The 17,203-nt window shown below is 36.2% G+C and overlaps 1 protein-coding gene across 2 annotated transcripts in view; it reads left to right on the top strand.

The window, feature by feature from the left end:
• Nucleotides 1–17,203, top strand: part of nlgn2a (neuroligin 2a) — a gene marked incomplete at both ends in the record, with an annotated part of 128,469 nt that overhangs the window by 20,327 nt on the left and 90,939 nt on the right. Inside the window, one exon of one of the 2 annotated variants that reach the window (XM_079257297.1) lies at nucleotides 11,362–11,415. The exons of the other annotated variant lie outside the window; for it this stretch is intronic. Coding sequence (XP_079113423.1) covers nucleotides 11,362–11,415 — 54 coding nt within the window. The remainder of the gene's footprint in view (nucleotides 1–11,361; nucleotides 11,416–17,203) is intronic. 2 annotated transcript variants of the gene reach the window in all.

Raw genomic sequence — 17,203 nt, 5'->3', positions numbered from 1 at the left:
TATATATATATATATGTATATATGTATATATATATATATATGTATATATGTATGTATATATATGTATATATGTATATATGTATGTATATATATGTATATATGTATATATGTATGTGTATATATGTATATATGTATGTATATATATGTATATATGTATATATGTATGTATATATATGTATATATGTATATATGTATGTATATATATGTATATATGTATATATGTATGTATATATATGTATATATGTATATATGTATGTATATATATGTATATATGTATATATGTATGTATATATATGTATATATGTATATATGTATGTATATATATGTATATATGTATATATGTATGTATATATATGTATATATGTATATATGTATGTATATATATGTATATATGTATATATGTATGTATATATATGTATATATGTATATATGTATGTATATATATGTATATATGTATATATGTATGTATATATATGTATATATGTATATATGTATGTATATATATGTATATATGTATATATGTATGTATATATATGTATATATGTATGTATGTATGTATATATGTATATATGTATGTATGTATATATATGTATATATGTATGTATGTATATATATGTATATATGTATGTATATATATATATGTATATATGTATGTATGTATATATATGTATATATGTATGTATGTATATATATGTATATATGTATGTATGTATATATATGTATATATGTATGTATATATATATATATATGTATATATGTATGTATATATATATATATATGTATATATGTATGTATATATATATATATATGTATATATGTATGTATATATATGTATATATGTATATATGTATGTATATATATGTATATATGTATATATGTATGTATATATATGTATATATGTATATATGTATGTATATATGTATTTCTTCTTCCACCATATTTTCTTTTAATAATTCACTTATTTCTTTGCTTTTTTAAAGCCCTTCCAGTCCCATTTTCCTCCTTTTCCCTCATTCGTCACACACCTCTAACACAGTGACATTTACCTCTTCTCTTTCCTCAGCCTAAATGTCCAAACAGCAGCCTCTTTGCTGTATTTTCTGCTTCATCTCATCATTTCCGTCTTTTTTTTTTTTTGTCCTCACTTGTACACATTATATTGTAAACCCTGTGTCAGCATCCTATTCTCCCTCCTCCATCCATCTTTCCTTTTCTCCCCCCCCCCCCTCCTTTTTCTTTCTGTTGACTCGATTCTCTCCCTTCAGCCAGTGTTGATCGATATTTCTCAGGCTCTCAGTTTGAGGCTTTGGAATGAGGCACCCAGAGACTAAAAAGAGAGTGAGAGTTGACAGAAAGAGAAAAATGATGTGGAGAAAGACGGAGAGGGGAAACAGTACTGAGAAATAAAGGAAAGGAAAAGATGAATTATAGAAGAGGAAAGGCAGACAGATGCATGGAAAGAGTTATTAAAAGAAAAGGAAACAAATCAAACACTGAGCCTGAAGCATATGTACACATTTTACATTACGATGTGACACTATTGTTTTCCGGCTTTTTTCTGGCTTATTGAAGGGGGAAAAAAAGGTTTTCTTGGATCTTTCTTGGAGTTTAATGATTGACAACATTTTTACATCTTATTTTCTTTTGTAAGTCAGAGGCAATAATCTGTCAAATGGGTTTGCTCCTGACAGAGTACTGGAGATAAACCAGCTGTTACTGGGAACTCCTGCCAGCCTGTTTATGTTCAAATCTTTTCTCACTCTGCTTTTTAAAGTTAAACATTTCTAAGGTGGACTCTCCAGGAGAATGGGGTGATAAATACCAACTACTGGGTATCACCAGGAAACTCCCAGTTTATTACTGCAATAAAGTCAATGATTTTTTAATATATTTTCTCTGTTGAACAGGCCGTTCAAGTTTTAGCAGCTGTTCTTAAGTTTGTGGTATATTTATGATGTCCAGTTCATTAAAGTCAATTAATTTTCTTCTTTGCATAAAATCCTCCTTTTTATTCTCAAATTGTCACTAATGCAGAGAGAATTGTTCCCTGATTGTGTGCAGGCATGAGGGCTTTGTTTGAAATTAGGAGAGATCTGAATGCATGCAGGTTTTTTGTAAAAAATACATTTACTGGGAATATGCATTTTTAAAACTTATCTTTAAACTTGAGGAAGTAAAAAAAAAAACAAAAAAACATTCAAAACATTAAAGATGGCCACTTGCTGTGTCTCACCTTATTTATCCTCCCTAAAAAGCTATGTAGCTGAATACCATTTTTAAATAGGAACTAAAATGGTATGAATATGTTCATATTAGCTGTTTTTCGTTGATAGATTCATGGTAAACTTTTAATGTTGTTTTTATTTTTTATTAAACAATACTTTGTGTTTAACATGAATCTGTTGGTTATTACTAACATGATAATTAAAGTGGTAACTGATGTCATCTTTAAACGACTGAGCCACAGCAAGCCATTTATACTGATTATTTCAGTATCATTCCTTTTGCCAACATATTCTTCTCCTTTACAGACTTTGAAAGAGAAGTGACATTTAAAAATATTGAAAATGTCATGGCCTACAGTGGTTTTCATGCAATTATATAAGCTGACAAGTGATTTCAAGTGACAAGAGAGGCGAGCTGCTTTAAATGTATAAACACAGCAGAGCAGAGAGAGCAGCTGCGCATGAGCAGTCAGACTGAGGGCCGGTTAGCTGGATAAGGAGACTGGGATTGATTGACATCCTCTTGCCTGGGGGACTTCAGGGGTCAGTAGGTTTGAGTTTGTATGTCCGAAAGATAAAATAAAACACCTAATGAATGCAGACGCTTACACAAGTATAATTTATGAGTTTGTGCCTGAAAATAAGGAAAATCCTTTTAGTCTACAGATGTGAAGGATTGATTTGTAGAACACCTGTATTTCTACTGAAAATGTGAAGTTTGTTTTATTTAATGACTGAATTTGATCACCGATCTCCTCTACTTTTCTTTTCAGACAAGACGGGGAAACCGTTTGCAAGATTAAAGATAAAACTGTTGCAACTTTGTGTTTGTAAAAGACAAGACTGGTAAACAGAAAGTAATAAACATTTCATAAGTTCTTATAAACATTCTTAACTCTGTTGTCTCTTGGTGGACCTACCAGCCTGCTAAACTTTTGTGGTTTTCCCTCCGATGTCCTGTGAAGGTTGGGGACGGTGTCCTGACAGTGCCATCAGTCTTTCTTCTGTACTTTGAAATCTCCCAATTGGCTGTTATTTACTGAACCCTGCCACAGGCAAGGTTACTTTGTAATAAGTATTATTGGTACAAAAGGATGAGAAACGTCCCTTTAGGCCTTATACAAAGACAATGAACCAGAACTTTCTATCATGTTTAAAAGACTCTGCATAAAAGACCATCAGTTTCATTTTTTAGTTTTAAAAACACTCATATTGGGCTTTTTTCTAACAAGCTGGAGCTGTTTTCTTGGGTTTTAATGAAGTATTGTGATTAAAATCCCATAGATTCACCCATTCACTGATATCTGTCCCTCTCTTTTGTAAAATCTTCTGCTTTTGAGAGCTTTAGTGCTACATTTCTATATAAAAGACTCTACAGTAAGTAGCCTGAGAGCTCACACGAGCACACACAGTGGCAGTTTTGTTCCCGAATGAAAATATCGTATATAAATACAAACATACTGATGTTCCTGCCCACTGGCCAGTAAAAACCAATCAAAATCCCAGTGTTAATCCCCTGTCACAAAATCGCATGTTATTCCTTGAATTCCTTGACTGTATCATGGTTACAGTTTTATAGATGTTAGTTTTTGTGTGGACAGAAGATTGTTGTAATTCAGATGCATTATTTGCTCATATCTATCTCAAACTAAGCAAAACAGCAAGAAAAACCCTGTTTTTTGCCCCTTTTTGGGGCACAGCGAATGCAGCATGATGTGAAGTGTGGGTTAAGATGAAAACCGGAGAGGCTGGATAATTCTACTCTGAGCTGGGTCTGTGACCCAGCAGTACACTGAAAATCTGCTCACTAAATCGGATAGTTTCAGACCTGGGAGGCCCAAAACAAAATGTCAGGCTTTTGTTTGCTTTCAAACATAACAAAAATATATATTTTACATGATAATTTCATTCAAAGTAGTACCTCTAAAATAGTAAAAAAAAAAAATGGTGTGATTTACAATATCTCTTGCTTGCAGGTTTAGGAGCTCACATCCTATTCACTCATGCAGATCACATCCTTTTCTTAAGAGAATAGAATTGAAAATGAACGATATGACAGCAGTAGAAACTAGGTGTGTCAGGGTGATTAATGACCTTCATATAAATTCATTCAAAGTACCTGCGATAGGTGAACGTCTGGATGCAAATTCAAGTGCCATTCACATGAAATGGACTTCACAGTTGTTTGTATGGAATCACAGCTATCTGTCTGTAATCTGCCCACACACTTCTCTTACACATGCACTCATTCATGCACAGCTTACAGGCTGAGGGAGCTGTGGGGGGGTGATAATGAAGCAGACGATTGGCAGCGGTGTGTCTGCTTGCCTGCCTGCTTGATTGTCTGTACATCTTCTCACTGTCTTGCATCATCACACACATACTCATTCTGCTCAACATGTACTTACGACACATGAAGTAAGAAAAACGTGCGTGGGTGAACGATTCTCAAAGGGGAAGACACATCTCACTCATCCCAGTTACTCATCTACAACCTGCTTTCACATGAACACACACACACTTATTTCATTGAGCCGTTCATTGCATTTTTTCAGCAATATGTTTCTTCTAAGATACATTCAAAACAGACCCATCTCTCTTTCAGCTTTCTGCCTTCATTTCCATCTCTCTCTCTCTCTCTCTCTCTCTCTCTCTCCTCCACACAATCTTTGGAACTGCTCCGAACAAGCGTCCATCTTTCATGGTTGGTGCTCAGTCACAAGCTGTCAGACAGAGTTCCATGTCCTCGTAGATCATCCCAGACTGGCACACATTGCCCAAATGAGCTGCTCAGCACCTACTTACTCCCATGCCAGCACATAAACATTCTGACCCACACTCACTCAAACCCTGAAAGACAAAGAAGTCTTTTCTTTAGTGCATGAGCTACTCTCTGCATCAAAACTGAAACAAAAGTAGATGGTTTAAACAGGTGTGGCTGCAAGTCGAAGCATGAGCAGTCTGGGCTTGAAAGTTGAAAGAAATGGTCGCCATAAACTGGGATCTGCAATTGGTCATGGGAGACGAGTTAATGTAAACTCTACCAAAAAAACTCTTCAGGAACTTGGATCACTCAAATCTGACTTATCTCAGTTAACTCATATTTGCAAATCGAAAAATATAACTTATGAGCTGATCCAAAAAGAACTAAATACATGTCATACAATGGAAACCTTTTGACTGAACAGACTATAAACCATGAAAACAATAACATAGAAATTTTACTAAAATGCAGTGATTGCAAAGGTGCCTGACCGGTTTGTTTTCATTTTCTCTAACTTTCTTTTATTAGAACCATCAGTAGCAATGGGTTCATCATATTGTAACTTTTAGGCGATATGTCCAACAATGCAGATGAAAACCACAAGAACAACATAGATCTTGTTCAGTGACAAGAATTTGCAAGAGAATCATTGTTACCCACACCTCTAAAATGTACTGTTCATTGTAATTATGACCAGTTGTGAACATGTGCACAGATGAGGAATCATGTACTGTTTTATTGGACAGAAGGTATTTGTACAATTTCAATTTTCAATTCAATTTAATTCAACTTTATTTATATAGCGTCAAATCACGGCAATGCCATCTCAAGATGCTTTACAGACAGAGAAGAAAACATAATGAAAGCCAGTTCATAATAGCCTATATAAGGAAACCAACAGATTGAGTTGGAGATCCAACTAATATCGAACAGACCTGCCTCTTGCCTGATACCTGCTAGGATACACTCCAGCTTCCATGCGACCCTTTATTGAAATAAGCAGTATGCCAAATGAATGAATGACTGAATATCAAATGGCAAAAGGACTGACAACATACTCCTTAAAAACAGTCTTAGGTTGCCCACTCCCCCTTTTAAGCATTACAAAATAACTTTTTTTTTTTTAAATGTATTTATTTATTTTTATAAATTTGCAACTAATTTAGTATGTAGATGTAGTTTTTTGTAGTCAGTCAACCTGCTAAAAGACAAAGCGTGACGTTTTCCTGTAGCAGTGTATTACATCTCAGTTCAGTAAGAGTCAGACATGCATCTATATCTTCAGGAAACAAGCTTGTAAACTTCTGCAGCATGAAGGGATTGGAGCATTACAGTGTTTTCCACTGGCAGCAGAAGACCCCAGGTTCTGATAACCATGATTTTCTTTTGATAAATAGTCCAAATGTTTCTCCTGGACCACTGACATCAGATCAGTACTTAAAGAGCATCTAGCCATTTAGCAGCAAAGTCAAACTGATAAAATTGTCCTTCAGCATCAGAGCTGCCATGTGAGCCATAATGATCTATAAATGTGTTAAAGGTGATCTTTTCACACTCTTATAAACTTTCCCACTGAAGACCTACTTCTCACAGTGCATGGCACAAAGAATGATGCATTTAATGACCAGTAAAACACATTTCTCAGCCACTTATCTACTGGTCACCAGGCAAATAGGTGAGGCTGAAAATCGTCCATATCTGGACACTAAGCAGACAAATCAGCCGCATCTTCAGAGTTTTCCTGCTTAGATTTGTATGAAGCTTTTAGTGAAATAAAAAAAGGTTTCAATTCAGAAAAAAACACAGCAGCATCATTCTGCTGCTATAATGCCCACGAAGTAAAAAGATCAATCAAAAACAATGAAATGACCATTAAAAAAAAAAATATATATATATTCTTTTTAACAAAAAAAAAAAAATCTATTTTAGAATTGTGAAGCAAAAAATCCTGATATTCGATTTTTTTTCTACTCGATTTCTCATATCATCTCTCATATATTTGTTTTTGAAAGAACTTCATCTACATCAGCTTTAACATTTAATAGCAAGAAGCCATTCCTTTGATAAAGAGTTGGGTGGTCTTTATTTTTTTTAAAGGAAAAGACCAAGTTCAAACATTTCTTTATTTACTGTTACATTAACGACATATTCACATATATAAAATTTATCTTACAAGTATTAAAATCGAAAGTATATTAAATACAATATATTCAAAGTTTTGTCTACATATAATTCCATTGTCTTTCCTCATACATACAGCACAGATGATGCACTAGTAGAGTTAAACAGCTACATTAACACACAATAACACGACTATTAATGATGCCTCTGCTATCTTTACATTTAACCACACTGGCTGCATACATTTTATATTGTAATGAACGTGCATTTCCATACTTATCCCCTGCCTGTGTGCATCATGTGTCTGCTTTGCATGTGCTTACTGTTAAGAACTGAGTAAGTGTGGCGTTTGTGTGTGTGTGTGTGTTTGGCCGTCGGGAGTAGTGAAGCTACTGTGATGCCTTATATAAGCAGCTTCAAAGTCGGCCTGCAGTACAGACACAGAATAAAGCGAAGAGGAGAGAAAAACGGAAACTTTTTCACTCAGAGGAGAGTGTAAATAACTGGTGTGAAATACTATTTCGTAGCATGTTCAGTGCTGGATGGGGGAAGGTGATATATTATCATTTCTAAACCTTTTACAAAAGGAAAAGTCATATTTTTACTGGATCTTTGTTTTCATCCTTTACTGAACGTTACTAGGAAGGCAAAGATCAACTTCTGTCTGTCTGGAGTTTGTTCTAATGATTAGAATTAATATTTCAGTCATACAAAGATTCATAAAGAGAGAAACTTGGTTCATTATGTTTGACTTTATATTAAATTGATAATTTGTTTAGCTGAAATTGGGTTAAATTGGTTTTGAAATGTCAGAGAAACCACCCATATTTATGTGCCACAGAGCTTGAATCAAACCAGTCAGATGTTCCTCTTCTGTTTACAAATATGTGGAATGAAATGAAAATTAAATTAAAGTAAATTTGGTAAATCTTTTTTTAAGACCTACTAGAACAATAAATAACTTGATGAAGTCTCACAGTGAGCACACTGTTATTTCTTCTCTGTTGAGGAGAGGATATGAGGACTTTTCCTCTGTGTTCAGCAGCTTGTGCAGCATTCTTCTCAGGACAATCAGCTCCAGAGTTGTCCCCAACACAGAACCAGCTTTCTTGGTCAGTTTTTTCTGTTTCTCCACGTCTCTGGCTCTGATGCTGCTGCACTGATAGATACTGCAAAGCTGACTTCACTTTCCACAGCAGAGTTATAGAAGAAATGCAACATCTTGCTGCACATAGTGAACGATCTCAGGCGTTTTAGAAGTAGAGTCTGCTCTGTCCTTTGTTTTTAGATGCTTCTGTGTTACATTTCCAGTCCAGTTTGTTGTCCAGAGGACTCTGATGTACTTGTTTTCCTCCACCTCTTCTACCAGGATGTAAACACTGTTTTGTTTCCTTCTGTTCCTCCTGGAGTCAACAATCATCTTCTTTATATTGTTTCTGTTCAAGATGGGGTGCTTGTTTCTGCAGCAGCTCACAAATTGACTAATCAGTTATCTGTACTCTGCTTCTTGTCCATCACTGATACATCCGACAACTGCAGAGTAATCAGAGTATTTCTGCAGATGACAGGACTCTTAAGTTGTACTGGAAGTCTGGGGCGTACAGAGTGAAGACAAATGGTTGGATATCATCGCAGACCACCTCAGATGTCAATAAATATCACTTTTTACACTTTTTTCTGGGCCCTGACACTACCCACCTCCCTACTGTACTCCTTCATTTTTGTTTGAAAAAGAGTAATGGTTTTCTTTTAGCATTAAAATGTTCCTTAAAAAGCAGGCAAGTGGGCCTTAAGATAATTATTTTTCTGTTGGTTTACAGGGTTAACAACATGATGCTTTTTTTAATTGTTCAACAAAAACAACTCAATATTCAACTCAAACTTCCAACTTAAACTTCAGAAATATAACTTATGAAGGAAACAGTTATTTAAGTACTTACCTTCACATGTTTAAACGGAGAGTCAGGTGATAAATGATTTGGAATTAAATATCATTGCATGAAATACAATTCAAAGACATGTCCAGGTACTAATCAGACACCTGATGTCAACACTTGAAGCTCACAATAAGGGTCGACAGTGGAATAATCTGATTGGTAGAAAGACTTGACAAGGTTTTCATGGGCCCAACCCAAACACACAACTCTGCTGCTCATCCCACAAATGCAATGTGAATGTGCTAACTGTGGGGTCTCCAGGAATGCAAAAATACTGAAATACATTGTCATTTTACTTAAGTGTTATTAATAAGTGGTGAAAAGTGAACTGATTGCATATTTATTGCCCTCATTTTTGTTTATTTCCCCAGAATTCCTACAAACCAACTCTCTTTATCAGTTTTATGGCAAATCCTGTGATTTAGAGGATGTTTTACACAACATAGACAATTTAAAAACACTTAATCGTCAACACGATGGCTTCAAAAACAAGCAGCAAATGAAATTAAACATTAAATGTGTGTAAAATATTCTGCGTTTAAGATCCTGTAAAAAGATCCCTGAAGATTGTTTATAAGTTAATGTAACATGTCAGTGTGTGCATTCATGTGAAACCATGTGTTCTAGATCTAGCACCTTTTTAGACGCTAAAAGCACATACTAGATATGTATAATTGTTAACATGTATTCTGCAGCTCTTCATCCATCTTGCTGTGTATACAGGCTAGGTTTTTATTCCAGTCGAGAAGAAACTCCTAGGTACTCTGCATTACTGTACATTTTCACATATTCATCAAAGAATTTGACTGTCAAAGCTCAAACTTATATTTTACCAGATGAAAGCACAAGTGATGAAAGGTGAAGTATTTATGTTGCAGTGTTCACCCTGTGGGTTTCTAAGGTTAAGGTTTTTTTTTCAATCAGTGTTTACCATCTGCTTGATGGGGCCAACGGTATACAAAATGTACTGTCAGTAAAAACTAAAAGGTGTGTTTGATTCTTTGCTGTGACATCTGTACATGATAATCGCAGCCGGGCAGAACCGGCAACAGGTGGATAAGAGGCGCTAGTCATAAAAACTGATTTTGAAGCCTTTTTTTTTTTTTTTTTTTTTTTTTTTAACTTTTTGTTTGTGAAAAAGAGGTCAAGGGACACTAAATGACAGATGTGGTTTAAAAAGAAATACCCACAATGTTTATTTAAAGAGAAGAAAAGGTGACGGATGAAGTGAAAGAGGGAGTTCCTTCTTCCTTTCCCTCAGACACTTCTTTTTTTTAAAAATATATTTAATTAACCACCAAACAGCCAGTGGGCAGATGGGGATCAAATTACACTCACCTTTTACCTGCACTCCTCTGTGCAATTAGCGTCACGCTTACTTGTCATTTCAAATTGACGTGCTGCTGTTGTGCTATGTAATTATTTACACGCCTGGGGAATAGCGCTCTGGTTTAACTAAATAATGACAATACACACACACTCACACACTCAAATACTGAAACACCTGTTCCTCATTTCACCTGAAACATGATTAACATGCTTTTTATTTTTACCCTTGCAAGGTCATTGTGTCTGTGCAGACCGTCTATTAAAGGTGTCTTTGTGTCCAGTGTGTCTTTTTTTTTTTTTTTTTTTTTTTCTTTTTTTTTTTTAAAGGTTTTATTAACTAATGTTGTCCTGTGTGCTTTAACTGCTGAGATGTCAGTGTTTAAATCTTGACATTTAAGGATCAGGACCTAAACCTGCCATTCTTCCTCTACCGGTGTGCTCCCCCTTTTTTTTAAAAAAACAAATGAAACAAACGAACAAAAACAAAAAGACCACAAAATCTTTCGAAACGTGTTTCTATTTTGTCTTAAAATTTGTGAGAAATGGCTGGTCCTGTTCTTCAAACCACTGAGACCATTATTTTCCATTCACTTTTGCCCTCCCACCAAGCAATTAGCTCATAGGAAGGTAGAGTGAGTGAACAAACAAGGTTTTTAAGTAGAGAGAGAGAGAGCGAAACAATGGGGTCGTAAACAGTGGCAGCCATTTTCTTCTGTAGGGGAATAAAAGGAAACCACATCCGAAACCGCTTTCTTTGATCTTGTGTCTTTTCTTGTGATAAAATCTGTGTCTGTGATGCTTTTTGTTTTTGTACTCTTTTTAAAAGAAAGAAAAACACACAATAAGCAAACATGAACTCTTGCTGATTTGTCCTTTTTGCTCTTGCTTCTTTTCTTTTTTTGATATTCTTTTTTTCGGTTTTTGCCAGTAATCTTTTTTGAATTTTCTCTTTTCTCTTTTTCCCCCCTTTTTTTCTTAACCCTAGGTCCGCTCACAAAAAAAACTGATGAATCTTCAATGAACAAGCCTCGAGACGAAGGTATTTTTGTTGCATGTTTTTCCTTTTTTCTTGTTTTGAATTCTTTTTGGGGGATGTGTACACACACAGTAGAGGAGAGCACACACAGACACACATACGTACACACACACACACGTTTGCACAAAAATCAAACATCTTTAGGTGGGACTTTGGATATGAGATGCATACCAATGTGTTGCTGCAAATGTATGTGCTTACCACTGCAATTAAAGGAAAAAGTGTTTTGAATACAAATCATTAGCATTATGTAACCTTGGTTGAGCAAGCCTGGCTAATAAAACATGGACAGCCATTATAAAGCCATCCACAGTGCTTTCCAGAGGTGCTTATCTCGCTCTTAAATGACAAAAGGAGCTCGGACACCATCATCACCACTGTGCCCTTGAAAATACATTGGCCAGCTAACAGTATTGTCCCTGAAACGAAATTGTTGTCAAGAATTTGAGCAACAAAGCCCCCTTGCAACCAGCTCACACAATGAGGCATTATTATAGCGCCTCAGCTTCTCGCTCAAGGATAAAATTGGTATTGAATAAGGAGCTACACATATATTAAGCCATCCGTATTCCAAATCAATGATCATAACATCAAATCTAGTAAGAGGAAAAATAAAAAGGGGGACATCCAAGGACGCTTGTGCCCCACTTTAGAAGATATAGGTCTCATTGGCTGCTGGAATAAGGGCACAAAACTCCCAGTCTACCTTTCATTTCCCTGTTACCTGCAGCACTCACATTGTTGAGGCAATTTTAGCCACGCTTTCATCTCTGTCCCCTCCGTCCCCCCAGTTTTCCTTCTTTTGGACTTGTTTCTCTGAGGAAAAAGTGACTGGTGAGATTTTGCAACATATTTCTCCCAATGCTATTTTTAAGGGTTATGCAGGTGAATCTTTTTCTTGCTGCGTGATGCTCTTTGATTTGGGGTATTTTTTTGAAGTTGGGAGTCGGAGGAAGTTTGACATGAGGGGATTTTCTTGGTGATCAAAGACACTGGCACAGACACAACTTTTTGAGCTGCCACAGTCAGCAAAGCGCTTGAAACAGTTAATCCCAAGTAAGATGCCCCCCAACCTCCTTTTTTATATACTGTATGCCTTTCCTTTCATCCTCCATCACAAAGTACAGTTACCCTCAATTGACTTCTGATTTCTAGTCTCATCTAATTTCATACCCGTATCCCATGCTGGAATAGATAATATGTACAGCTGATAAATCTTTGCACATTTTAAGATAAACAGACATGAATAAAGGAAAACTATTCTTTTGTTTATGGTGCAGATAAGTGTTGTTTAGTGCAGAAGGTAAAATAGGTAGGTAATAGGTAAAAAATTATTCCCTGGAAACCTTCTGTTAACCTGGTAGCCAGGGCCGTATCCAGGATTTTAGAAAGGCTTGTGCCCCCTGGTCCCCCTAATGAAGATAACTTATCATAATAAAGAGGGATTTACTATATTAATATTATATCCAAGCACAAAGCTGCACAGATGCATTATTTTTTCTTTATCTTTAATTATATTCCTTCATGACAGCATAGATGCTGTATCTTAGGTTTCACTAATGCTTGGTGGACACTGTGCAATTTTAGAAATCTGACTGTCGGGGGAAATGCTTCCCCGACCTTTACAGATTATATAGTATTTGCATATTTGGCATTGAAGGACTATTATTTTGCTTGAGAAACCTCAAAGCATGAAATATACCTAAAAAAACACTTAAAAGCCTACAATACAGTACAAGTATAAAAATCAATATGTAAAATGCCATAAGGTTATTCATATCTACTATCCTTTTTCTGTGGCTAAGACTCTGCTGGTTGTCACTCTAGAAGGCTATAAAAGAGCAACTAAAAGGGGTTCAGCATAGTGAAAAATAGTCCCAGTGTTTCAACCCAGGAGAATTAGATTTTTCTTTCAAAACAATTGCTTATTTACATGCAGAAAGGTGCATTATTACCCTGCAAACAATGCAGTGTAAAAAGCAGGACTGCTACACAGGCTACATTGTGTAAAAATACAACACGGTGAGCAGTGGTTTTCAGTAATTCCCTGGTGGAATCGGCTCATGCACACACTCACAGCTGTGATCTATAGCCTCTGATTCCAAGCTGCTGCTCTGCTGAATTGCTGCACAAATAAAGATTTTACTATTCGCTACCAGATTCAGTAAGAACACAGTGTAATTTTCATTAAGCAAGAAAAAAAAACTCTCCTCAGATTTCTTACTTGTTTTCTAACTACATAATGTGCAACAGTTTTAACAATGTGAATATGTAACCAGCTTTTGTCTCTATAAACGGCAGGCAGTTCAGCTGTTGTCCACCATTTTGTCCCCATTCCTTTTCACATTTGCAGTCTTTGAAGCAGTATATTCTAAACCATACAAAAAGCTGCTCAGGAAGGTTGTAAATGCAGGTAAAAGAGACATAAATATGTATAGTTTACTGTGCTACTGGGGCACACTTGTCTTTTCCAGATGGCTTTATTCAAACACAGCTTCTGCCTCTTCTTCTGACTCTGCTTCCGGTGTGAGAAAGCAGAGGCCATAGAACCACGCTGCCGCCCGGGATCAATGTTCAGGAAGATTGATAGAGCATACGCCACAGCTCGCCACATGAGTGTGTGAGTGCAGGGTGAAAGACGAAGGGGATTAGAAACTAGAGTGAGATTGAGCTAAATCAAGAAAGAGACGGAGCCGGTGTGTTTCTCTGCCATGCTGTGTGTCTGCTCTGATCAGAGACAAACCAGAACCACCTGAGCCCCAAACCTGCAACATATTTCTGCCAGAAACAATATCACCTCTCTCTGACATGCTCACACACTTCACACACGCATGCAGAGATATCTAGTAAGACACACACAAACAGGGAAGCAAATGCTCAGTCAACACCCGACTGAAACGGACGGATGGAAGTAGAATTTGCATTAAATGTTGGTTTTTGGGCAGTGCAGGAATTAGCTATTAAAACATAATTAACCTGCAATAAATTCAAATTATTGTTTCCACTTAGTATCAGGTGGGAATAAAAGTGGCACCAACCAAAGCTCTTGTTCAAATACTTTTTTAATTTTGGGACTTTAGGGCTCAAAGTGTGGAAAGTACAAAAAAAAAAAAAAATGTATTTAATGTAAATTTTTATTAAGTTCTAAATGTTTTTTCTTAGTTCTTTTGACAAAGAGTATAATATAAATTGTGGCTACACAAAAAAAGAACAAATCATCAGTGCATTATGTTGCTATCAGGTTTATTAGCCAGGGATGTATTCTACTTCTGCACATGTGCATCCTGGTTGCAGCCCCGATAGGGACACAAGTGTTCTCTGTGGGCTGGTCCCAAGCCAGGACAAATGCAGAGGGTTGCATCAGGAAGGGCATCTGATGTAAAATGTGCAAAGTACAACCGTGCGAATGGGGCTTCCATACTGGCTCGGTAGTTTGAAGCTGGTGATTCCCTGTGGCGACCCTTTTCTGGGGAGAAAGATGACAGGAGAATAACAAAATGTGCATCTGGGCTAGTTACTAAATATGCACAAAACAGACATTCTCCAGGATGCAGCCCTCATATTATCACTGTGCTAATCGTCCTATGCCGACTACAAAAAAGATCTAAATCCTTCCATTTAACTGATATTACGCCGATATTCTCTATATAATTTTCTGCTCTAGTATGAAGTTGAACAAGAATATGAAAATTATATATTCCATAATGTAAAATATGGAATTAAACACGCATGGGGCAGTGGTGTCAACTAAACATTCATCTAATGGCAGCTTATGCTGCTCTAAAAATAGGAAAACAGAGAGAATGGGTGTTGCTATTGGAGTTAGCTTTTGAGTAGAATTATTATGAATTATTAAGCGCTCCATTAGATTCTGCTAATCTACAGCCAGTGAACTGAGATGCCATCATTTGTAGGGCACCAAATTGATTTTAGGTTTCCTTACTCTGACATGAGTCACCAAAAGAAAGATGGACCACAGTGACAAGTGTCAGCTTTGTTATGGTAATGTCTGAAATGACTTAGTGGCCTGCTAGATTATCACTTTTTTAAATGCAGTTCTTCAGACATGGGACATCTAGATTTTATGGTGAATTGACTCAAGCTTTTTCGGATAATAGATGCATCTTCTTCATGATTAGTTATTGTAATATTCTATCTACTCTGCTTCTTCTCTTCCTTGGCTGTCAGGTTCCACATGTTATAAACATCTCTGCCTCTCTCGCCTACCCATAAAAGAGGTAGCTACATTGGGTGTCCTCGTTGTTGTCGCGCAGCGGTCCGGAGAACATTAGCTTCACATGCTGTATAAATCGCCGCCATGCGTCGGGTAGATTAGGGGAGTACCACTCCATGCGCAGCGTCGGCACGCTTGGTGAATCCATCTTGGAAACGGTCGGAACTGCTGTAAGTTTTGGTTTCTGACACAATGTAATATTCTATTTACTCGTTGAGTTTAATAAATGCACGCAGCCAGTCTTCAGCCATATTCCGTGTTTCACTTTATTAAATCCACATACCAATCCTCCAGCACCTGTAGGCAAGGGGTGGTACTACGTGCAACGTTCAAGGACACCCGCAATATTAAATACCATAACAATTATAAGGCTGTAAAACAATCTATGAATTAGGTTACAGTTAAGTCGTATAAATAATCAAAGCAGTAAAAGGTTTAGATTCATCCCGATAATTCTAATATTCTGCATGCATCATTTCTCCTGATAAGTTTTTAAAAAGTATTTTAGGACTCTAGCAGTCGTTTGATCTTTTTAGTCTATTTGTCTCTCTGAAAAATAACATCTGATCTCCAGCTGCTGAAAATGGCTCACCTAGCAGCCTAATGCGCTACATGTCTGCTACGACCCAGTTGAGGCCGGAAAATTAAAGTGAATTGACCAGAACTTGTCTATAAAAAGCAATGGCAACCAAACCATAAGCCAAAAAAAAAAAAAAAAAAAAAAAAAAGAGCTAAAACGTCTAGACTAAAACTTTCTATAAACTTGAGGATAAACAAAATCCAGATGATCTATATTGGTGGGTTTGTCACTGAAAGAAACGTCATATGAATCGTACCTGTTATACAATATTTAAGTGTGTAGATTTAGTATCATAAGAGCAGACACATTTTTTGTTCTCACCTGTTGAAAAAGAAAGTAAATTTTGGGTTTAATTGGTCATAAATGGTTCATTTTTGATTGAGAAAATATATAAAATGTTGACTGATCAAATTTAAACTCCAATGCACTGATTCCAACACAGTTTTAAAGTTGCAAGCAAAATATTTCTGCTGTAGATAAATGTTCTTTACTGACCTTTACATGAGACTAAAAATCAATATATTGCTTAAATTACAGACATCATCTCCTACAGATCAGTATCTCTTTGAAAGGAAACCTGAGAGCAGCTGATAAGAAAGTAAAATGTCTCCATCGATTATTATAACATGGCCAGAAATGGACAAATCTGGTGGCTGTTTTTTTGTGTTGTGCCATCTTGCAGGACTGAGTTGGCCAGTCCTGATTAGTGGACATCAGCATGAATATCTGGACCAGCAACACTACTTTAATATCTGGAGTTATTCTGTATTCAGAATACTCCCTGCCTTTTGCATAAATGCCACCTCGGCAACGCCAGAGATTCAACTCGTGGCGTTTCCCCTGATTAGTCTTTACCAAAGCTTATACACTGTCATAACCAGATATATCTTTCAAAATTTAAACCAGTACAGTCTGGGCTCTACTGGCCTCTCTGATTAAATATCACAGTCCTGGAGTCCACCTGTACTTCAACTCAA

Source organism: Telmatherina bonti (assembly GCF_933228915.1).
Source record: "Telmatherina bonti genome assembly, chromosome: 18".
Classification (NCBI taxonomy): domain Eukaryota; kingdom Metazoa; phylum Chordata; class Actinopteri; order Atheriniformes; family Telmatherinidae; genus Telmatherina; species Telmatherina bonti.
This window is presented reverse-complemented; position numbering and strand designations above follow the sequence as displayed.